Raw genomic sequence first — 24,276 nt, 5'->3', positions numbered from 1 at the left:
CTATGGGACAAGGTGGAGGAAGGCAGAGTGCACAAATGAGAGGAACCCCAACAAAATGATTCTTTTTAAAAAATTGTGATGAGATGAGATAAAATGAAACAACAGAGAAGCTATTCGACAACTTTGGCCTACTTTAAATGTAAATTGAAGATAAGTCAGTAGGTGATTAGAATAATAGCTGAAATTTTACATAAATATATCCAAAAAAAAAGACTCCCAAGTACACACATAAAATAATAATTCTTATAAAACAACTTAATGGCAGTTAATCTGTGTGAGTCTGCACAGTGCTCAAAACTTGAGATATGCTTAGATTATTCTGCCGGAAATCTTTTAAGGTATCTCTTCACACACTCACACACACACTACTCACTAATTAACACTCATAGCTTCCCCAACTAGTAGCAACCTAGGAAAGAATTTGATTGCCCCTTCAAACCATCAGAGAGCCACATGATATCAATTCTTGGGGCAGAAAATAGGTGATGACGTGTTTGCTGACACAGCTGATGCCTAGCCATTCCATGGCTTTTTCCCTTCACCTTTTGTTGATGGCCTGATTAAATTTGGTGCCAAGTTCTCATAACATGTATAAAATCCCATTGCTGGGTGGGAGAGGGTAGGGGAGTGGTGAAGGAAATGCTCTTCCCGTGACCTTCCACTGGAAAATTCCCTGAACTGATTTGCTGAAAATCTCCTTCTGTTTGCCTTCCCCAGGAATGGCGGCCCTAGATAGGAAGGCGTCAGGGAAGATGGGGATGCGAGCTGTAGTCTATTACATGACTACGACCATCATTGCCGTGGTGATTGGCATAATCATTGTCATCATCATCCATCCTGGGAAGGGCACAAAGGAAAACATGCACAGAGAAGGCAAAATTGTACAAGTGACAGCTGCAGACGCCTTCCTGGACTTGATCAGGTACGTCCTTGCAAGCCCATCCTTTTGGGTATATTTTGACCACCCAACCCCTCTTCTTGGGGGAGCTGATCAAACCCTAGAAGAGGTATCTGACTGAACCAGTCCCACTGGGCTTGAAATGAAGGTCACATCTTTACCTCTTTCTAACAGAAATTGAAGTAAGTGTCCGTTTTCTGATCTCATGTGAAAGAGGTGAGAAGAGCAAGGAGAAGATAAGGATTTAAGAGCCCTGCTTTTAGGATTCAGAATCTGAGCACTCAGTCATCCTCTCAACTGTGCAGCTCGCCTTGCAATATTAATAGTTCTTTTGTGTGTGTGATTTTTTTACTGAAGTATATTGCTGTACAATTACATATGTTACAGGTGTACAATAGAGTGATTCACAAATTTTACAGGTTATCCTCCACTTATAGTTATTGTAAAATATTCTCTTTATCCCCTGCATTGTACAATATATCCTTGTGGCTTATTTTATACCTAATAGTTTGTACCTCTTACTCCCCTACCCCTGTGTTGCCCCCTCCTTCCCTCTCCCCACTGGTAACCACTAGTTTGTTCTCTATATCTGTGAGTCTGCTTCTTTTTTTGTTATAATCACTAATTAGTTGTATTTTTTAGATTCCACATATAAGTGATAATCATATAGTATTTGTCTCTCTCTGTCTGATTTATCTCACTTAGCATAATGTCTTTCAATAATTCTTGACCTACTTTTCTCAAGTCTTGCTCTTTAAGGCTACTTTTTTTTTTTTTTTCAAGTATAGCCTGTTCATTGGACTCTTTTAATTTGGAACTTGTGATCTGTATCATCATCCATTGTACACGACAATTTATTTCCAAAAGTGACTTTAGAGATCATCTGATCATACCTGTCCCAAGGTTTTCCTTTTGTACTATTTATGAAGAAAGGATTTGGCAGATCAATAATAAAAGACTAAAGGTTGGCTTCTTTACCATTGTTTTATACACAAACCGTACACTGATTACAAATTAGCTTATCTAATACTTGAAACAGACTTGAGGATAGAATATGTTGGACACAGAACTGAGAAGTAAGCCCAAGTTTGAGCCTGGCACCTCCCTGCCTGCTCTCTCTCCACACTTGCCTTTGCATCGGTCAGTTGCTGGCAGGAAGCGTATTGCAAGCCCAAAAGGATCACTGAACAGGGTTTGAAAAGGTGGGCAGGGTAAAGGGAACCTACAAGTGATGGTGAGACACTGGAGGGCTAACAGCAATAGGAAGCTGTTTTGTTACCACCTGTGGCTCTGAGGAAGAGAAGGGAGCCATTACTGGAAGTCAGAACGGGCTGTGTCCTGAGGGAAAGGGCCCTCAGGATAGGGGCTACAGCTCTAATTTGGAGGGAGGAAGCTGTTGCCCAACCTGCCAGAGAGAGAGCCGGAAGAATATATACATCCACTTCTCTCCTCCCACTGCCCTGTGATCTGCCAGCGCCTCACACTGGACAAACCCAACAGGAAGCCAGAAGGTGAGGGGTCAGCCTCCCAGGCACAGAGCACGATGGAGAGTGGATGGCGAAAGGCAAATGGAAGATATCCCAGCATGGACCTCTCAATGCCCCACCTGCTTAGCATTCCTCCAGCAAGTAGCCCACCCAGGCTGTCCTCCCCAAACCTAGCCCTTTTCTCCCTTCTCTACAACATACTTGCAGAGTGACTGGCTTACCAATCCTAGATGCCTACTCTAAAGGATTCTCCCCACTACCTGAGAGAACCTCCTCCTAGGGACTTGAGTTCACGTGCCATCTCAAGGAATGGGTCTGTGGCCGGTAGATTCAAGAGTGATTTGGGCAACAAAGGGTCTCTTCAGCCGCACCTATCAATTCTGACCATGAGTGACTTTGTATCATCTGTATGTAAGCACAAGGCAGCCCCACGGTGCCTCCCTGAAAGCCCTTTTCAGGGAGTTAATTGCAATTATCCAAAGGTAACAAGCCACTCTGTATTATTTCATACCAAGCTGGCACCCAATGATAAAGATTTTATTTAATTCGTATAATTAATTAAGGCTTTTCACCATTTTTTTTCAGGAACTTTACCCTCAGGGAGTTTGGATTAGGGGTATTTTATTATATTTTCTTTCTGTATAATTTCTACTCCTTATTTAAAGAATTGGGATCTTGTCATTCTCTGTCTGGTGTGTTTCTGCCCCTCCTTGCCCCAGTGACAAATGTAAGACTAACCTGTCCCCACCCAGACACCTGGTTCGAGCAATTTATCTTGGAATCTCCTAAACTCACTTTTCTCTCAGGGTTTGTAGAAACAGACCCATAGAGCATAGATGGGAAGGACAAAGAAACAGGATGGTCTAGGCCAGAGATCCCCAACTTTTTGGCACCAGGGACCAGTTTTGTGGAAGACAATTTTTCCACGGACGGGGGCTGGGGAGTGGGGATGGTCAGACGGTAATGCGAGCAATGGGGAGCAGCAGGTGAAGCTTTGCTGGCTGGCCCACTGCTCACCACCTGCTCCACAGCCCGGTGGCTGGGGACCCCTGGTCTAGGCAGTAGGAAGAAACCAGAGTTTATAACCTTAAAATCTGATTGGTGACATATACCTGCTGGAATCTCAGACTCTCCAGCTGCCTGGGTCATGTCTCCTTCTCCCGCAGTCTTTAGTCTTGGAGCCCTAGTGATAGTTTAATCCAATCTCCTCTTTAACAGGTGAGTCAGCTGAGACCTACATGGGTGCCATGAATTAGCCAAGGTCATACAGCTGGCTAGAGATTCCCCAGCATGACTGTTGCCTCTTCTTCCCCACCATGAACACAAACACTGCACTGAGCAGTAACAAACCCTGCCACATGGGCCTCAAGTTCAAATTCTGTGGGCCATCTCCCTGTTGGTCACCAAAGAGCCTCAGAAGCTCTAGCAATTCAGAGTCAATATCTCATCCCCCAGAGGGGCTTTGGGAGGACTCTGTGGAGAACAGTCTAACCACGACATTTGATTCGGAACACTTGGTCCTTCTCGCTTGGGTTTTTCCTAGGAGCAGGGTTTGATGTTGGAATAAAAAATCCCAGACAAAAGGACAGATGAGTTGAATTTGGGACTTCCTTGAAAAATATGAACTACATGGGCCACACTGAGGGATGACCTATGTCCCATTTCATAAGATCCACCAAAATCTTTCTCTTTTTCCATTTGCTGCTTATTTCAGTGCAATCTTTACCTTAGACACAATGAAAAAGTATTTAAGGAACTAATTTATTATTTAGGAATTTTTCAAGTGACCATTATTTTCTTTGCAGGAATATGTTCCCTCCAAATCTGGTGGAAGCTTGCTTTAAACAGGTAAACACAGCCACTAATTCTCCTTTAAAATTCCTCTTTGGTATACCAAACAGAGTAGGGTTCTCTTTTTAATTTAATTTAATTTTTTCCCATTTCTCTGTAGTAAGAAACACTTCTCTTGCCAAGCGGATGGAAAGCACTAGAGTTTTCTGGGGGAATTGGGAGAGGGGGGGCGGTGGTCTTCCCTGTACTGAAGGCTTTATTAGTTGCCAGACACTGTATGTCTTGCATACAAATGACTCATTAAGTCTCTGTTAATTATTAAGAAGGCTAATCAGGAGACTCTCTCTCCTCTCCCCCGCAGCCCATAAACAAAAGCTCACCAAGCAAGCAAACTCCAGTATAAGATATATTTACAGTTTGCTTTAAAGATTAGGGAGATTATTCAAGTTTCTGGGTTTGATTTTAAAAATCAATGGGTTGTTTTTTTAAAAGTCTACTAAGGGCCTTAGAGATTCTAAAGGAAGAACCACATCAGAAAGCACTGCCACCATCATGTATTGAATGTCCCCTCTGTACCAAGCACTAATGTTATATTTACTCTTCACATAAATATGATGGGTATCATTGCCTTCATTTCATTGATGAGAAAACTTATCTATGATAAGTCAGAGAGGTTATGTAGTAGGTGTGAGATTTCACAAGTAGTAAATGGCAGACCTGAATTCAAATTCATTGTGTTGATTTCAAATTCCATCCTCTTTCTGCTTCTGCATTCTGTTCTGCTTCCTGGGAAGGGGTATCCAGGCTGATGAGACACCTAGCAGGAAGCCATAGTGAAATCCAGTTCCCTTTAGCCCCAAATCCAAACAACTCTTGGCTCTCTGTGTTGAAGACACAAATACATTTTACTATTAGGGGATAAAATTAGTAAAGTTCATTCTAACATCACCTGAACAAAAAAGCTTTGTTGCCCAAGATATTAAAAGGGAAACAATTAGACATTCTAGTTGTTAAATAATAGCTCCCAAACATTTCTCCAGATGGTGTCACTTCACCCTTGTTATAATTCCCTAACCCTTGTGCTTGGGATCTATAAAACAAACAAAATCAAACTTCGAACTCATGGAGGACCAAGTTTTATACTCTTTGCTTTTTTCCCTTTTTAAAATTTGTATTGACCATTTTTAATAGGTAATGCATGTGCGCACTGCAAAATTCAAACAGAATTCCTTCTGTATTAAAAAAAAAAAAACCCACGAGGGCAAAATCTAGCTCTCTTTATTCAAAACAACTGTAATCATAAATAATAAACCCCTTTTAACCCAACCAGCCAACCCCAGCACCATGGAGCTGACTATTCCAGTTAGTCAGCTGGCACTGGTTGACATCAAAAATGCTGATTTCTAGCAATGCTGGGAAAAGTGCTGAGTCATGAAGATTTATTGTATTTGGTTTTGGATTGCATTTACAGGATTTTGAAAGGGAAGCAAATGTATCATCCCAGATCTATTTGTCTTAGATCAGAATGCAAATGAGGTTGCAATTTCTGTGTAGGCTGCAAACTGTGTCTAAGGGGAAAGAGTTGGAGGCGTAGGAAAGGCTAATTGGGATTGAAAAGTCACCCTAGACAATCCATAAAATGCATAAGCACCCCAGTAGAATAGAGATTTGAGAGCTGACTGACAGAAAGGTGTCAGTTTCTTTGTTAAAATTACAAGCAGTGCCACTGATTGCTTAGGGAATATGTCTACAGTATTGACAGCTGGCCATGTCCTTGTTTGGGAATAGTGCTTTCCCACTGGACAAAAAAGTCTCCTATTTACTCTTGGTAGAGAAATGGCCCAGCACTTCATGTACAGCTGTGCTTTCTTCACCTAGACTCTAGATCCAGTCAACATCCATAGATTATTACTCTCTCCAGTGCTTTACTCCCGTCAATGTGAAGGCCAGAAATTCTGCTCTCGTTAAACTCATAGAGAGATGGGCTTAATTGTTTCAAATGGCCACAGTAATACACTCAGCATTTTCTGTCTGGGGCATCTATGCAGAAGCTATGGGGAAAAGACCATCTCTTGAATAAGAGGAGACTCTTCTATAGACTTGAGAACTGGGTTGTCAACCTCAACTATTATTCACGCAAGTATTCTTAAGAACTAATACTATCAGGAATACTTTGAAGAATGCTGTTTGGGGAATTTTAAATTGTTTAATATTCACCGAAGTCTCCAACTAAGTCTAGTCCCTGAAGGGCTTTGTTATTGAGCACCACTAGCCAACATTAGTATAGTGCTTTAAAATGTACCAGATGTTCTCATATATTCTGTTTAATTTGACCATTACAACAACACTGTGAGGTAGACCAGCACAGTTATCCCTGTTTCACAGCTGTGGAACATGAGCAAGGGGGTGTTAGGTGATTTGTCCATGATCCCCTAACATGAACCCATAGAGGGTAAAGGGATTATTGTGAATATTTGAATTTATAGTCATTTTATTAGGGTTTCAGAAAAAAGCAGAAGCACACGTATCTGCTTACTCCATCTTCAACCTCTTTCCTATTATGGTTTGTTGTGTATTTGAGTGTGTGTGTGTGTTTGTCTGTGCCGAGGAAGTAGTAGAGGTTTGTCTCAGATTAGATAGATGATAAGTAAATAGATAGAAGATAAATAGATAGATAGACAGACAGGGTAGATAGATATTTTGTATAATGCTTTTCTCTGAATTTGGGGTAATGTATATCATTATAGAAAATCCGAGCAAAAAGTACAAAAGAAGAAAGCAAAAATTACCTTTAATCCCTGTTGTGCCTTTTCTTTTTAAGTTTAAAACCAACTATGAGAAGAGAAGCTTTAAAGTGCCCATCCAGTCCAATGAAACACTTGTGGGTGCCGTGATAAATAATGTGTCAGAGGCCATGGAGACTCTGACGAGGATCACAGAGGAGTTAGTCCCAGTGCCAGGGTCTGTGAATGGGGTCAATGCCCTGGGACTAGTTGTCTTCTCCATGTGCTTCGGATTTGTGATTGGAAACATGAAGGAGCAGGGCCAGGCCCTGAGAGAGTTCTTTGATTCTCTTAACGAAGCCATCATGAGATTGGTAGCGGTGATAATGTGGTATGTATTTCCATTTGCTATGTATGTTATCTAGAAGATGCTTATTGCCATCAACTTGTGTTCTGTACTGAGGAAGATGCCACCAGGCAGGATGGCCAATTGCAATGATCTCATTCGGGTAAGCACAAGAAAATCAGTAACTTTCTGGGCTGGTAGTGGCCTTGAACATATCTGCAAGCCTGTCTGCATAAGTTTGCTTCCTTGTTTTTGAAAGGTGTCAACTCTCTTACTCCAGCACTGATGGGATACCATTCCTCATGCCTCCATTTGATAACTAATTAGTTATTCATTCTCCTATTGATTGTCTCCTATTTATTGATTGTCTCCTGTATACTAAGCATTTAATGCCAGGTACTATGGATATAGCAATGAAGAAGACAGACAAGGATGTCTGGATCTTTCATTCTCTTTTTTAAAAATCTTTTCCATTACAGTTTATGACAAGATATTGAATATAGTTCCCTGTGCTATACAGTAGGACCTTGTGTGGACCTTACATTCTTCAACAAACAAACAAATCATCCATGTGCTTTAGTCACAAGTGCTATGGAAAAATAAAATAATAAAATAAAACATGAGGTTTTCTTTCACGTAATATGATGTGATGTGATAAAAAGTGACTGGGGCAGAGACTTAAAATTTGCCTTGGATGGGATGGAAAGGTGTCTGAGGAGGTGGGTGATCAGCTAGCCATACAAAGTACTGAGAGAAGAGCATTCCCAGGAGAGGGAAAAGCCCCTAGACCATCAGAAAAACCGAGCTCTCCTCTCCTCCATTTCAGTCCTAAGAAAGAAGTGTAAATGGCCACTCTGTGTCAAGCCTGAAGGACTCATGGGAAGTATTATAGAAGGACAAGCCACAATTTATAACACAACTTCCTTCAAAGAAAGTTGAGAGCAGGAGACAAAGGAAAAGAATAAATCCACAGAGGAACATTGACCTTGGAAAGTAAACTCTCCCCAGCAGGGAGAGAACCCTGTGATTGGTTTAAGCCTCCTGTGAGGGTTGCTTTCCCTTTTTCCTTTGTTTTAAATCCAGACTCCCTCTTGGCACCTGAGGCAGGAAAACATCCATTTCTAAGAAAAGCCCTCACCATCCTGATTAAAAATATTCTTTGTCTTTATTGCCCCCAAAGCCCAGAGAAATCCATTTTTCAGGAGTTTGTTCAAGATGGATATGAACTTGGGAGCACAAAGATGATCAGAATGTCATCTCCCCAGGAGTCCCCACTGAAATGCTGGGGCCCTCCTTGGAAATCTTGGCAGAGCTGAAAGTGGACATTTATCTTCATATTATTAAAATGCCTCCACCTTTCACCTCTTTTATGAAAGACGCCTATTCAAGGCTGCTGAATGAACCTCACATGTAGCTTTTCTAGCTGTACATTTGCCTGCACATTCAACATTGAGTTATTACATTTCTGAAAACAGGTACTCTTATAATTTCCTGGCCTGTATTTTTAAAGGACTTTTAAAAGAACCATTGTATTTTTCAATATGAAATAAGTCCTCCACAGTTCCCAGCAGACCCTTCTCCTGAAGGGTGATCAGCTTCTCTGTTTTGGGTAATGTGAGTTGGGTTGTAGTTTATAGCACACATCGGACAAAGAGAGTGGGGCCTTGATTCAGTGTGTACAAGACATTTCATGTCTCCGTTGTTCATTCTCTCGAGTCTACAGGCGAAAGATCACAAATGGCAGTAGCAGCCTGTGGGTAATAATTACTTAACTAGAACACCCATAACCTGATGGTGGTGGCACAAACATGCATGTTATTAAATTTGATAGCTCTGAATTTATTTTATGATTGCCTTCTACTTACGGCAAATGGTGCTAGTTTTTCATTTGCATTGTAACATACAATTTCCTCTTAGAGTACATTTACTTAAATAAAAAAAGATTAATACTAAGTAATATTGTAAGTAGTGTGTAATATGGGAAAAACTAATAAAAGTTGTCCTTGATTAAGAGAGCTGTCTGCAAATCTAAAACACTGAAATGCCACCGTGTGCATCTTGCTTTAGCTTGGGAGTCAGGCTCCGATGTGGGAAATGCTCCCAGAAGTCTGGATATTGGTTCGGTGGATTCTGACTGTTCAGAGTACTTAGCAAGGGAGCAGGAGACAGCAGGATGGGGCGGGGGGGGGCATCTGAGGACCCCCAAAGTGACCCAGGTGTGGTGAAATGACAGTTATTTAGGAAAAAAAGAGGTGAGTTGCAAAACCTCTGAACCTACCTTTTTTTCCTGGTTTAGGAGAAAAAAAGAATTGTGACCTAGAGAAATTCTGAGAGGAAAGCCTAATTATGCACTAGTTATATTTAAATTTATATTTTAAAAAAGAAAAGAAAGAAGTTCACAGTTTCTGCAAGTCCTCATAGTATTCTGCGCAGAAAAGTTTGGAAGTCAACTCTCTGACTTTTTCTTATCACTTGGTAATTTCTGTGGAATAGCTTGTTGGAAATCAGACTTCCAACTGTGCGTGTGTTGCTTCTACATAGGTACGCCCCTCTGGGCATCCTCTTCCTGATTGCAGGGAAAATTGTTGAGATGGAAGACATGGGAGTCATTGGCGGGCAGCTTGCCATGTACACAGTGACAGTCATCGTGGGCTTACTCATCCATGCGGTCATTGTCCTTCCCCTCCTCTACTTCTTGGTAACACGGAAAAACCCCTGGGTTTTCATCGGCGGGTTGCTGCAAGCACTCATCACGGCTCTGGGAACCTCCTCCAGGTACGCATATATTCGTGGCTTATTTCTATCAGAAAATGTATCTCAAACTTTACTTTGAACCAGAACCTTCAGACTGAGGGGCGGGGGTGTGTTTTTCCAGGTTTTAAATGTCCAGACATAGGAATTGGCTTTTTTACTCCAGTGCTAGTCAGACCTAGTTGGGATTCAAAGACTAGCTGGCTATATACCCTTTCAGGGGACAAAATGGAAATCAGCTATCCTTTCCTGCCCGTTCTCATCTTCCTCATCCAGTTGCCATTTGCCTAAGGGAGAGATGGCCGAGCATTGGCACAGGCTCTTGTTGGGGGGTGGGGAGTAATCACAAGTGATGCATCACAGAGGAACCCAGAAGCAGGGGAGCTGCCAAATGACCCAGTGAGGGAACCCTCTGTCCCTAGCCCTGTTCCCCTATTCATACTAGTGCTGACTTAGTTCCCTTTCACTTAGGATATGGGAAAGGAAGGAACTCTCTGTCCAAAATACCAAAACGGACAGGCACAGTCTGAACGGTCAGGATGGTCAGCTGACATGTCCTGTTTTACTGTGCTCAGCTCTGCCACCCTACCCATCACCTTCAAGTGCCTGGAAGAGAACAATGGCGTGGACAAACGTGTCACCAGATTCGTGCTCCCAGTAGGGGCCACCATTAACATGGATGGGACTGCCCTCTATGAGGCTTTGGCTGCCATTTTCATTGCTCAAGTTAACAACTTCGACCTGAACTTTGGACAGATTATTACAATCAGGTACAAGGAACATTCTATACGACCTTTTCTTAAGAACGACTTTAAGTGATGAGCCGGTGATCAGGGCTTGAGTGAAGAAACTGGGAGAGGGGACCCTTCATAGGAATAGTGTTATTTTTGATATTTAGAGATTTTTATTTTCTTTAACTACAGATGTGCATATTTATTAATAATGAATTTCTAATAATACAGAAATGTATAAAGTAAAAAGTGAAACTTGTCTGCCACCATGACTCCTCATCTTTCTATAGGTGACCAGGGTTACTGTTTGGTGTACAAAGACCTTTTCCAATGCACAGACATACCATACACACTTTTTTTTAAATTGATGGAATCATACCATACATACTGCTTGCCACTTGACTGATTTACTCATCCGTATACCATCTATAAACATATCCAGCTCTTTCTTTTTAAAATCTGTAGAATACATAGTATGGATATTTCTCTTTTTAAAAAATGTTAAACTTCAATAAAAGGCATTGAAATTTTACCTTTTATTATTTATTAGCTTTTATTGAAAAAATTAGAAAATAAAAATACATTTGAAAAACAGAATTAACATTTTCTCTTGGGTTAATTTTTAGGCAGTATATATGACAGAGCACACTGACAAATAGGTTGAGAATTTTCCTTTTGTGGACTATTTTTTAATTTTTTTTTTTTTTTTTTTTTTTTGCGGTACACGGGCCTCTCACTGTTGTGGCCTCTCCCGTTGCGGAGCACAGGCTCCAGACGCGCAGGCTCAGTGGCCATGGCTCACGGACCTAGCCACTCCGCGGCATGTGGGATCTTCCCGGACCGGGGCACGAACCCGTGTCCCCTGCATTGGCAGGCGGACCCTCAACCACTGCGCCACCAGGGAAGCCCTATTTTTTAACTATTATTTGAGCTGTCTAGTGAAAGGTAATTTTCCCTCTCCTACCTTCCGCTAATCTCTTAGTTTCCTTCTCCAGAGGCAACTACTGTTGCCTGCTAGTTTCTTTTGTATCCTTCTGGAGACAGTCCAGGCATATCCAGGTGCACATGTGAATATCGTCCCTTCTTTTTGCTTAATGAAAGTCATTGTGCACAACAGACCAATGAGTATAATGGAGACAAAATCTCACAATCCAGATCAGACCCTACTCTTTAGTGTGTGTGTGTGTGTGTGTGTGTGTGTGTGTTTTAATTATTATTAACAATTTAATTTGGAAATCAAAATAAATCTGTTTTTTCACATTTTTATTATAAATTGTCTTACACTGTCTTATACATAGGAAAGTTGAAAGAATATTACAACACACATCTTCTACCTAGAACCAACAATTGTTAACATTTTGCCATTTTTGCTTCTTTCCCACCTCCACCCCGCCTTCATGACACTTCATTGTACATAGTTCAGCATGCATCACCTAAGAATAAAGATAGTTTCCTACATAACCACAATAGTAAGATTCTTAAAAACACTTCTGGAATATCCATCCTATATTCACATTTCCCCAGTTGTTTCAAAATATCTTGTATAGCTTTTTCCCCAGACTAAGATCAAATCCAGGTTTATGGCTTGTATTTGGTTTTTGTGTCACTTTAGTCTTTTTAAATCTCTTTCAATTCCCTCACATTTGTGTGTGTATGTCTATATATGTTTATTTAGAAATAATTTATGTCAGACTCTGTATATATATTTTGTACTATTGGGAAGTGATAATAGTTGTAGAATGCATTGGGATAAAAAAGATGGGGCTGATCATGGCCAGAGGTGACGGACCTGGAGGTTCTGGGAGCCCTAGGCCCAGTCTAGCTAAACTGGGGCTGGGAGCTCAATATCTCAGTTCACTATAACCTATTCTCGGGCATACCTTGACATACTGGTTGAAAAGCCCTGAGTTATGAAAAAGTTTCAGTTGCGTGTGTCAGAGTTAAAAATAATAATAATTACAGTGACTTCAACAAGATAGAACTGTACTTCTCTCTCATGTGGAGCAGCTCCGCTCCACAAAGCCCTCCAGGCTGGTAGGTGTTCTACAGTGTAAGGGACCAAAACTTGTGGTTCTATCATCCCCGGGGTATCACCCTCATCCAGGTGGTCCAGGATGGCTCAACATCACCTCCAAATTTTAGCCAGTGGGAGGAGGAGGAATGGCACAACCTGCAATTTGCTTGATCACTTTCACCTATATGTCTTATTGGCCAGAACTTAGTTTAAGCTCCAAGGGAGGCTGGGAAATATAGTTTCAATGTGGGCGGCCATACACCAGCTAAACATTCTAGTACTATACAAGGGGAACAATGCGGGGGAACCATGAAGTCTCTTCCACAGACTTATTACTTTATGAATACCACTTTATATCTAGGTAATACTTTATTATTCAAAAAACATTTTCACATTCTCACATAAGCCTATCAAATAGATATTTAACAAACTGAGTCCCAGACGGGTTATGTGCCTTACAAATGAGGTTCATACTGCCTCCATAAAAAGTATTACTAGGGCTTCCCTGGTGGCGCAGTGGTTGAGAGTCTGCCTGCCGATGCAAGGGACACGGGTTTGTGCCCCAGTCTGGGAAGATCCCACATGCTGCGGAGCAGCTGGGCCTGTGAGCCATGGCCGCTGAGCCTGCGCGTCTGGAGCCTGTGCTCCACAACAGTGAGAGGCCCGCGTACCGCAAAAAATATATATATATATTGCTAATGCTAGAGAACCTTGTTCATAAATCATTTTGTTTTTGAATTAATAAATTTTCTGACCACAGTAACCATACAAGTTCAGTATCTTTACAATCCTCTGCTTGGATAGGGGAATTATTAGAAACAAATTGTAACTGTACAGTATTTTATACCTTACAAAATACTTCCAGGTACGTGAAAACGTATATAGGCACAAGTTTCCTCATTTAGAAACAGCTGTAAGAACAGGACCAACTTCCTAAGGGTTGTTGTGAGAAACAAATGAGGTAAGCCATGCTTAACAAATCAGGAGGCACATAATAGGCATTTGATAAATATTAGTTAATATGATTATTATCTCAATGGGTTTTATACCATCTCACTTACAGTTTTCTAAAGCACATCTTCTTATGTTAACTTGGCAAGTCAGACATCTCCCCTGTGCATGTTTTACAGGGTCTGCTCTCTATCTGGGCAGATTTAAACAAATGTTTTCTGTTTGGGGACTTCTTCTAACAGTATCACAGCCACGGCTGCCAGTATCGGGGCAGCTGGGATTCCTCAGGCGGGCCTGGTCACCATGGTCATCGTGCTGACATCTGTGGGCCTGCCCACCGACGACATCACGCTCATCATCGCAGTGGACTGGTTCCTGTGAGTACGCTCGGACTACATTCGGCTTGCTGTCGTGGGGCTCTCCTCTGTCATCCTAGGGCACCAGGCAGCCTGGTGCCCCTGCCAAAGGGCTCCATGAAGAGGGGAGGCTTGGCCTGTAATTAAATTGTCCTCCCTGCCTGATCCCTGCCGTTATCTGGCCACCAAGCCCCAGGCGCCACGCACACTCTCCCTTATCAGCCTGCGGGGCACATCTGGCTGCTACTCTTCTCACTCTATAAAACCATTCGGGGATTGGGAAATCCGTTGTCTACAAAGCCAACATAAATCAGCAAAGCCATTTCTGAATTGCACAACACATCCCCATGGTGGCTGGGACCGAAGAGCGGGCCTCCCAGGCTGGCACAGGCTTTCTTCTTGTGCTTCCCATTCCAATGGCGTAATACAGTGCAGATGTTCCCATCTGACCCCAACAGCGAGTGGGGCAGCTGTGCAGACAGTGGGAAGAGAGCTGGCGTCATTAAGTGGAATTGATTTTTGGCTCTGGGGAAAGTTTCAAGAAAAGCACCCTCAGACCCTAACCTCTAGGGCCCACCCCTCTGCCCTTTTCCCCTCACCCTTCCAGCTAACATTCTCTGCCTCTTTTCTTTTCCTTCCATTTACAATTGCTCCCCAGGATGCCCAAGGCGACAGCCTAGAAGGACACAGTAGGTGTTGGAGTCTACATAGACTCCATGAGGTAGATCTAATGACCACAAAAAGCTCAGTGTTCTCAAGGCAAAATAAGTGGGAGGGAGATAATTAATTGAGAGCATGAGTTCCACGGTCACTTGGATCTGGGTTTGTGTCCTGCCCCTGTGTGACACCGGCCAGGTTACCCAGCCACCCTACTTTCCTTCTCTGCAGAATGAAGATAATAATGTTGTCTACCTCCCGGTGGTGCTGTGAGGATTAAATGCATTGATACATGGAAAGTATTCAGCTCACTGTCTGGCCCACAGTCACTACTTGACTCATATGAAGACTTTTATAGTATAAAGCTGTGGTTCTCAAACTTTTTAGTCTCACAACCCCTTTACACTTAAAAATTGACGACCCCCAAAGCTTTTATCTGTGTGGGTCATATCTATCAATATTTATCATGTTAGAAAAACTTAGGCATTTTTTAAATGTTAAATTCATTTAAAGGTTACAATAATCCATTCATTACATGTTAACATATATAACATTTTTATGGAAAAATATTTTCCAAACCAAAAATTTAGGGAAAAGAATGATACCATTTTACATTTTTGCAAATCTCCTTAATGTCTAGCTTAATACAAGACTAACTGCTTCTGCATTCAGTCTGTCGTGTTATCTTTGGGGTTGTGTTGTTTGTTCGAAAAACTCCACTAGACAGACATTCATGAGAAGATGAGAGGGAAAAGGGCAAATAACATCTTAGCATTATTATGAAAATTGGCTTTGCCTCAGGGGCACCCAGTGGTCTCTAGATCACACTTCTGAGACCTTCTGGTAAAAGGAAAGTGAGTGGTAGGAAAGAGAACCAAAGAAAAATTTTAAATAAAAGGAGAAAGGGGAGGGTCATTCCTACTGTTGGTACTCTAATTTGTAACTGAAAATTAATACTAATATATATCCTTAGTTATAAGTTATATAAGTTATTAATTATAAGGATATATATGAGTAACTACGATTTTGAATGTTATGTGTCTGTTATGGAATGACGCAGTGGGTGGCTACACCAAGCAGAATTTTAAGAGATGCCCCCAGTGACTGAGCCAGCTGCTTCAAAACATGAGCTGAAATCCCGTGATGTTCACAGGAGCCTCGCTCTTCCTTCCACCCCTCCCTTCCCCAGGGACCGTCTTCGTACCACCACCAACGTGCTGGGAGACTCCCTGGGAGCCGGCATTGTTGAACACTTGTCACGACATGAACTGAAGAACCGGGACGTCGAAATGGGTAACTCAGTGATTGAAGAGAATGAAATGAAGAAACCATATCAGCTGATTGCCCAGGAAAGCGAAATTGAGAAATCCATTGATAGTGAGACCAAGATGTAGACTAACACAAAGAAATGCTTCCTTGAGCACCAGGTGTTTGAAAACCATTATACAATGTTTCCATCTCACTTCAACTCATTTTCTCCAGTCAGCCCTTTACCTCCCTTTTCCTCTCTGCCCTGATAGGATTGGGAAGTATTCATCCAAAAACAAGGGGGGATTTTGCAGTGGCCAAAATGTATAGTTTTCATCCCATGTTTGAAAATTTTAAGTCATTTCATGTTAGTCTTATCTAATAAGGTACTGAGATCACAAATAGTCTTGATCAGATCTTACAAGTTTATGTGGCACGCAATCCTGTAAATGTGATAGTTCTTACAAATTAAAGAGTCAAAACAAATACTAGGCTAAAAACATGGTTTTAAATCAACTTTCAGAATTTAAAAATCCTTCAGAATTCAATTCAGTTTTAGTATCAAAGCAAAACAACTTGATCAGCAGTGGGTTATCGGTTGGACATTACAAGGATTTTTTTTTCCTTTCTCTTATGATTTGTGTCCTTATTTTATTAGTAGCAGGACAATACAAATACACACCCAGCACAGCTGTGAGGAGGCGCAGAAAGTGAAATTTCCATGTGGCCATGGGCAAGTTACATCTCATCTCTAGACTTCAGTGTTCCCATCTGTAAAATGAGCGAGTTCCTTAGATGCCTTTATGGTCGATTCTCACCCAAACATCCTGTGGCACCATAAAAGAGCCTGCCCTCCATTTCCCCAAAGAACATCCTGTAGCAAGTATCATTCCATGGAGCATGGGACTTTCAGAATAGACATTTATTGGGAATGAACATTTCTAAGTGGGGGCAGGATGGCTGTGTGGTTTACCAGGTCCTGTGTCCAAAATGTCAGTTACACAAGTCACCTGGCTGGAGGCCCTTCCAGGAGTGGAATTGTTCACGAAACTCTGCTTAGTTCTTCCCAACAGGGGAAGTATTCCCTTCTTTCCTGCTCTTCACAAACTAAAGGGACTACTCTGGGAAGGATATTTCCCACCACTCCTCAACTGACCATAGACTTCTAGAAAATAAAACGTAAGACTAGCAACTTGGCAAGGGTGCTCACGGTCTTACTATGGAACACTAAAGATCGCCAGGAAAGAACGGAGCATGGTTGACATTATAAAGAGAGGATTTTAAAACACCAAGATTATAAGTCATCTTTAAGGAAGGTTTTTTTTAAAAGGAGAGTTTCTTTTTTTTTTTTTAACCTGAAACACTTTTTCTTTTCAGTTCAAAAATCATTCCTTAAAGAAGTCCGCAGATCAAAATATAAGGTCACTTCTTATATGTTTTAAAGAAGTCAAATGAATGAACTCTCTCTCCACTAGAGGTCCATGAACCGGGAGGGTGGTCTCTTATTTGAAAAGGTTTTTGACTATCATCAGAAGTTCTCAGAATGAGAAAAACAAGATATTTCTTTGTGTTGGAACTCCATTCACCAAATCATTTAAAACCTTCAGCTGAAGTGGGGTTTGGTTTGGTTTGGTTTGCGTCCCTGAGAGAAACCGTAGAAGATGAATCAGTATGAAGTCATGTCAGTGTGGTTCCAAGACAAAAGAAAAAAAAAAAAAAAAAACACTAGGGGTATTAGTTTCAGGCAAGGCAGCTACCAGGTTTAGAGGAGATTATTTTTTTACCCTCTAAGGAATATCCAGTCATTATGTGAAGTGGGAGCTGTCAGACAATACCAGCTGTGTTTGAGTTTCTGACTGAAAATGGTGAGGAATGGACTTAATTATGCTAACAGATTGAAAATCTAGACATACATCCTCTGATATACAATTAGAGATATTTTTATATAGATCGCGAGCATTACGTACATGTGTACAAAAGTTAACATTAGGCTGTGGTGGAGTAACCATTTAATGTCAAGGCTCTATTTGGGAAATACACTACAAAAGTTAATGTACATGGCTGTCATGACACCAATAGAGTAAAAATTAATCACGTCAAATTAACTCTGTTACACAATGTGATCTTTTTTATACTAACCATCTCTTAGGGAAAGCAGGTCCTCTGTGATGACCCTCTTGCCAGCCCATCACAGGCTCTGCATATCACATGCACCCAGTGTGGACTGAGAAGCATTGTAGATGTATTTTCAATAAAGAAAAAAAAAATTAGTTTTACATTATACTTTTGCATGTTGTTATTATTCTTCTCCCTGAAGGAAAATAAACATTTCATTCATGGAAGTATTGCAATGAGTTCAGGACAATGCTGGGAAGGATGCCATGCAGATTTTTTTTTTTTTTTTTTTTTTTTTTTTTAGATTTTACTAGGTAAAATTTTGGAAGGCCCAGCTGGGGAAGCCAACCACAGGAAAATAAATAAGGACACACTCTCCCTGCCCAACTCCTAGAACTGGAAACAGGAGGAGGTGAGGGAAGCACTTTGCTGTAACAGCATGCATTTACTTGTTCACCTCAGATTCAGATTTCTCCAATAAATTGAATCATTTCCATGTTGGGATTAATTAGAAAAGTGTAATGCCACCATTGATTCTTCCAAAAAAAGTAATTTCCTGTCTGACCTTCAAATTAGGTAGGTAGATTTATCTGTGATTACTGCTGCCATTTGTGAAAAGAGCTGAATAAGGTCTCAAGGAATATTTCAGAAACAGCCAATGTGCTAGTGAACTGTTCTATTCATAAAGCATGAGCTACGACAACTGCTTTTTTTTTTTTTTTCTGTCATGCTTTTTAACAGAGGACTGGAAGGCAATATCATGGAATGCCCAGACCGAAGTTGTGTCTAGAGATATTTTAATCTGACCCTCTACTAGCAGGTGACAGCCATCTAGAGGAGGGGCTCTTAAGTATGATCCACAAACCCCTAGATCATCCATGTGAAGACTTAAGTGAGTTCTAATAGCCCTTGAAAGTGTGGGGAGAGTTTTGTGCATTTGCCTTTTTCTGGGGGAGAAATCCTTAATTTCCATCAATCTCTCTAAAGGATCTTTTGACCAAAACATTTACCAATCACTGTTTGATTAATCTAACTTTTTACAAGGCATCTATGGTATTGGAATGGCTGATTGGGGACATGCTCACAGCCTGAGGGCATCAAACCAGTTCTCACCATCCTGAGAGAATCCCGATCTATGGGACTTTCTGGATACAGAAGCAATCAGGGAGGTGCCACCAAAAAATGAGTCCACCCCTAGGAAGTGCTTCTTCCTGCAATCACAAGTTTCCTTCCAGTCGCAGCCGAAGCTGCATTTTGCCTCCACCCAACCCTGCCCACAGTCACGCCTGCGAAGCTGGTCATCAGCCTGTGGAAGATCTGGTGATGCCATTAGGGCTGAGGGACGTGGCAGCCCTGTTAGGGTGTGACTAAGGTGATGGGGAAGCCCGCAGAGATCCCTCTGTGTAGTAGGTCATAGATCTGTTCACAAATGGAACTTTGGAAAATTTTCAGATTAACGCGCTTTTTTTTTTTTAACGTTTCTGATGAGTAAATACACTAACAATTTTTTTAAAATCCTACACTGTGAGAAGTTGGGGGTCTGTGTGCTTTCCATATTTATCCCTTCAGCAGCACTGTCTCACCCCAAGCAAGATTCCCTTTCCTGGTAAAATCCTTTTTTTTTTTTTTTTTTTTGGTAAGCCTTTATTCATATACAGAGTGTTGAAAATAGAGGTTCTGGTGCCGTTAATTGCGTGTGCCTGAAGGAAGGGCTCATTTCCCGCTGGAAGGGGCGGGGGGAGGGGGAGGGGAGCACACGCCCTCCTTCCGGGTGGCCCGCCGGGCACTTGACCTGAGGCTGCTGTCAGTCATCCGGCCTCCGCGGCGGCGCGCTGCCCGTTCTCCCGCTCGGGTGGTCCCAGAACTGGGGCAACAATGACCAGCTCTGTGTGGCCTGTTCCGGGGGCCAGAGCAGTTGGGAGGTGTCATGCCATGCCGAAAGCAGGCTCCGAATGAATAAGCCATCAGAAAAAGCAGGAAAGGAAGAGCGGAGGAAGCCGATGGGCCGAGTTCTAAGAGGGACAGTGAGAGATGAGAAATCCCCGGGGTAAATGAGGCAGGGTCTGGGGGAGCGATACCCACAATAGCCACCGGGGGGCGCCCGGAACTCTCCGCAGGAAGGAACTGAACTTCCTCTTAGAGAACTCGCTTGGATGAGCTCAGTATGAAATTCCAAGGTCGGCCGTGCAGAGGGAAGATCAGTATGCGAAAGCCATCAGGGCGTTTAAAATTCTTCCCCGCCCCATTTCTCCTTTCCCTCTGGTCATCCTGCTTCTCCAGTCCTCTCTCCCAGGAGCCCCTTCCTTTCTGGGTATTCTCTGTTTCCTCTCCCCTGTGCCCTGCATCTCTCCCCTCCTACCTCCTTTTTTGATGCCATCCTGTTCTAGATAATTATCTTTCCATTCCCATCACTTATGTTTCCCAAGCACAGAACAGGCTCTCCGTAAGTGGCTCGGTGACATTTTTTTAGCTGGTCTTCCCTCATCATGCCCACAAAACTGGTGGTGTCTCGGCCTTCAATTTGGAAACAGTCTCATTTCACCGCACATACACGAACAAGGAGGATTGTTAGATAAAATGCAAGACACCAGTTAAATATGAATAGTAACAAATAATGTTTTAGTGTATGTTCCAAAATACTCTATTTTTTTGGTTAATTTGGCAACCCTACGTACAAGCAAAATGAAGAATTCAAGACAATTTATGTTTGCTTCGATGAAGAGAATATTATAGGTGAAAGAGTTTGTGTGATTATTAAAAATAATCATCCTAATTTTTAATTCCTCTTTGTAGACAAAAACATGCTTTAAAAGGCAGTCCAGCTCTGGGACTCTTCTTACTATTTATTTGTTTGGGGGACGTTATCACTCACTATGTGCTTGTAAATCTTGTTGCTGCATTTAAAAAGCCTGATCAATCACCTTTAAGACTTCACAGAACGATCTTAAATAGATTAAACAATGTTTCAGTTATCCATGCTTGAAATATTTTAAGACTCACATCTGTTTTTCTTTTCTTCTTTTTTTTCCCCTTTCCTTCTCTCTCTCCTTCCTCCTGTTCTCCCCTCCCCACCCCCAACTCCAAACATAAAATATTTTCTGTAATCCGTTACAGGACTGAACATTTTGGCATTCACATATTGTTTTCCAATGTGAACATATTTTTTTCATTTGGGGTGCTCTTCCTAGAAACGCACCCATATTCTTTTCATATTGTGCTACTCAAAGACCATCATTTTCCAGTCATTGTAAAGTTCGGAAGGAGGCATTTTTCAAAGTCTTTTGAGGGAACTCTAGCCTCCGTGAATGGGCATCATTCCCACAAAAGCCCCTTCTTTCAGCTAAGGCTGAAGGATATAAAAAAGCGGGGCCCAATCGGTACTGCAGAAGGAGCACAAAATATGCCCCTTAAAATAATAAACTCTTTCCCAATAATCACATACGTGCAGCCAGGTTAAAGACAGCAGTGTGTCTCACAGAAGACGGGTGTCAGATGACAACTTTTGGATTTCCTTTCCAAGTCTGTAGGTCCAGGGGATCATTAAAGAAAAAAAAAAAAAAAAAGTTGAAGGCAGCCAGCCGGGAACTTGAAGACATAGCAGGAGAAAATAAAGACCATCCAAGGGTCATCTCAGCCCCAAAAGGAAATGATGATCCGTCTGCCCGGAGGAGAACTTAGCATTCAAATTCTGTCAGCCACACAAGTCTGAAAACTGTCACCAAATCATGGCCTTGGCACTACAGGGCCTCAGTGAGGTATTGTTTCATGTAAGCTGATGATGAGCCGTTAACCAAAGAAGCAGAATGTCTACATGTGTGTTAGAAAACTAATACAGCGGACTTCCCTGGTGGTGCAGTGGTTAAGAATCCGCCTGCCAATGCACGGGACATGGGTTCGAGCCCTGCTCCGGGAAGATCCCACACGCCGCAGAGCAACTGGGCCCGTGCACCACAACAACTGAAGCCCGCACGCCTGGAGCCCGTGCTCTGCAACGAGGGAGGCCACTGCGGTGGGAGGCCCGCACACCGCAACAAAGAGTGGCCCCTGCTCGCCACAACTAGAGAAAGCCCATGCTCAGCAATGAAGACCCAACATAGCCAAAAATAAAATAAAAAATAAAAAATAAAACAGAAATAATGCAGGAGAGAAAAAAAAAAAGAAAAAGAAAACTAATACAGCTAGACTAAAAGCACCTTCATGCTTCCTAAAACTTAAAGGCCTTCAGCTTCAGAGTGGTGGTTGAATCCAAACCTATTAACCCTAAATTCTTGAGCAGTTTCATCAAGGTCCCTGGACTGTCTTGGTTAACTCTGGAACATAATCTATTGGATTTGTGGTGATGGTAGTTACCTGGATGAGGAAATGTGAGTTCAAGTCCCTGACTTGCTTTTAACCGACTGTGGTACCTTGACCTAATCCTTCTGTCTCCCTGTATGTCCTCATCTGCACATGTGAAAGTTGGCTGAAACCTGAAGTCTCCAAACCAGTTTTCGTATCAGGTTTCCATATATTGGAGGAGGTTGAATGGGGCTCTGTGGTCAACTAAGCTTGGCACGTGATGGATCAGACTTCAACTCCCTCATCATCAACAGGTATAATAAGACCATGAGGTGTAATGAGAATTAAATAAATGATAATATAAAATTCTCAGCACAGCTCCTGGCACTTAGGAAGATTCTTAAGATGTTTAGAACAAAACCGTCTCAATGAGAAAAGCAGAGGCCTAGGGATGATGCTGGAGGAGGGGAGAGTGGTTCCCAGCTCCATCTGGGCCCACCAGAGCAGGAAGGAACTCACCGAGGAGGCCACAGACCAACCTCTCCTCCGAGGGAGGCTTTGCGGGGTCAATCACCCCTAGAAACGGGCATCCTGAGAAACTGCCAGGCCGGAGGGGCCCAGGCCTCTGCGCGCGCCCGGGGTACAGGCAACCACTGCCAGTCTCCTCCCGGCCTTTGTCAGGCCCGGCTCTCCAGCGTTGCGTGGTGGTTTTGTCAAGGGCACAATTCAACACTCTGAGGGGACCACCCAGCTTTCTCCCGGTCTCCCAGAGAACAAAACCACCACTCTGTGTGCCAACGGCCTCCCCTTCTGCCAGGCCCCCTCCTGCCATCTCCTCCCTGCCAAGGGGAAATGGAGAGGCAGTCAGGCCCACACTCTGTGGGAACCCAGGGGCCGGTGTGCTAATGAGCTGTCCCCAGCTCCGAGCCAAACTCTCTGTACCTGGGATGCTGCTTCCACCCTGTGGCAAAGGTCTTTCTCTAGGCTCCGGATGGCCACTCCAGGCAATGCGGAAACGCCAGGCATTTACTGCAAACTCATTTCTGATGGACTCAAGCAAAGGCTATAGAGACAGAAAATAGCTCAGAAGTCTGAAAGAAAAAGGAACTTGAAGTATGGTACATCTCCAGAAGTGATTCTCAAAGTGTGGTCCCCGGACCGCCGCTATCAGTATCCCCTGGGAACTTATTAGAAATGCCAATTCTCAGATCCAACCCTTGACCTATAGAATCAGAAACTCAGAGGGTAGAGCCCAGCAGTCTGTTTTAACAAGTCCTCCAGGTGGTTGTGAAGTACACCAGAGTCTGAGAACCACTGGTCTAGAGTCTAAAAAGAAATGGACTTTTGGAATTGACAGACTAGGGTCCTCATCTTGGCCTCGCCTATTAGCTGTGTGACTTTGGGCCATTTACTTAACCTCGCCATGCCTCTATTGACCCATCCCTAACACAATAATAATCTTTCTTATTTTCTAGGATTTTTTTGAGGATTAGATCAGAAACTAAGGTAAAGTCACTGGCATATGTATATGCTTGATTAATGGTGCTTATTTGAGATGTTATCATAATGGAGTCATAAACTTGTCTACACTACCATTAGGATAAGCAGAGTAGATCATCTATTTATTGCACAGACATTTATAGAGTGCCTACTATGTGCCAGGCACAGTAATGGGCAATTTAGGTATAGCAATGTACAGACTATTCTAGTAAATACTTTCTAATAAATGTGTAGTTATAAGGGCACCATGGACGGAATAGTGTCCCCTCCAAAATTCATACGTTGAAGCCCTAACCTCCAATGTAATTATATTTGGAGATAGGGCTTTTAGGAGGTAATTAAGGCTAAATAAGGTCATAAGGATAGGGACCTAATTTGACAGGATTGGTGGCCTTCTCTCTGTGCACACACACACACACACACACACACA

At 42.4% G+C, this 24,276-nt stretch overlaps 1 protein-coding gene across 4 annotated transcripts in view; it reads left to right on the top strand.

Moving 5' to 3' along the window:
- SLC1A3 (solute carrier family 1 member 3) overlaps positions 1–16,099 on the top strand; it is a gene marked incomplete at both ends in the record, with an annotated part of 71,485 nt that extends 55,386 nt beyond the window's left edge. For 2 of the 4 annotated variants that reach the window (XM_082621736.1, XM_082621735.1), the window contains 7 exons: positions 718–922; positions 4,191–4,233; positions 6,998–7,290; positions 9,787–10,020; positions 10,572–10,766; positions 13,935–14,069; positions 15,895–16,099. In XM_082621736.1, the coding sequence (XP_082477862.1) occupies positions 718–922; positions 4,191–4,233; positions 6,998–7,290; positions 9,787–10,020; positions 10,572–10,766; positions 13,935–14,069; positions 15,895–16,099 (1,310 nt within the window). The remainder of the gene's footprint in view (positions 1–717; positions 923–4,190; positions 4,234–6,997; positions 7,291–9,786; positions 10,021–10,571; positions 10,767–13,934; positions 14,070–15,894) is intronic. The other 2 variants (XM_082621737.1, XM_082621738.1) reach the window with 2 other exon arrangements.
- Positions 16,100–24,276: the final 8,177 nt, after the last annotated feature.

Source organism: Mesoplodon mirus (genome assembly GCF_964341445.2).
Source record: "Mesoplodon mirus genome assembly, chromosome: 5".
NCBI lineage: Eukaryota > Metazoa > Chordata > Mammalia > Artiodactyla > Ziphiidae > Mesoplodon > Mesoplodon mirus.
This window is presented reverse-complemented; position numbering and strand designations above follow the sequence as displayed.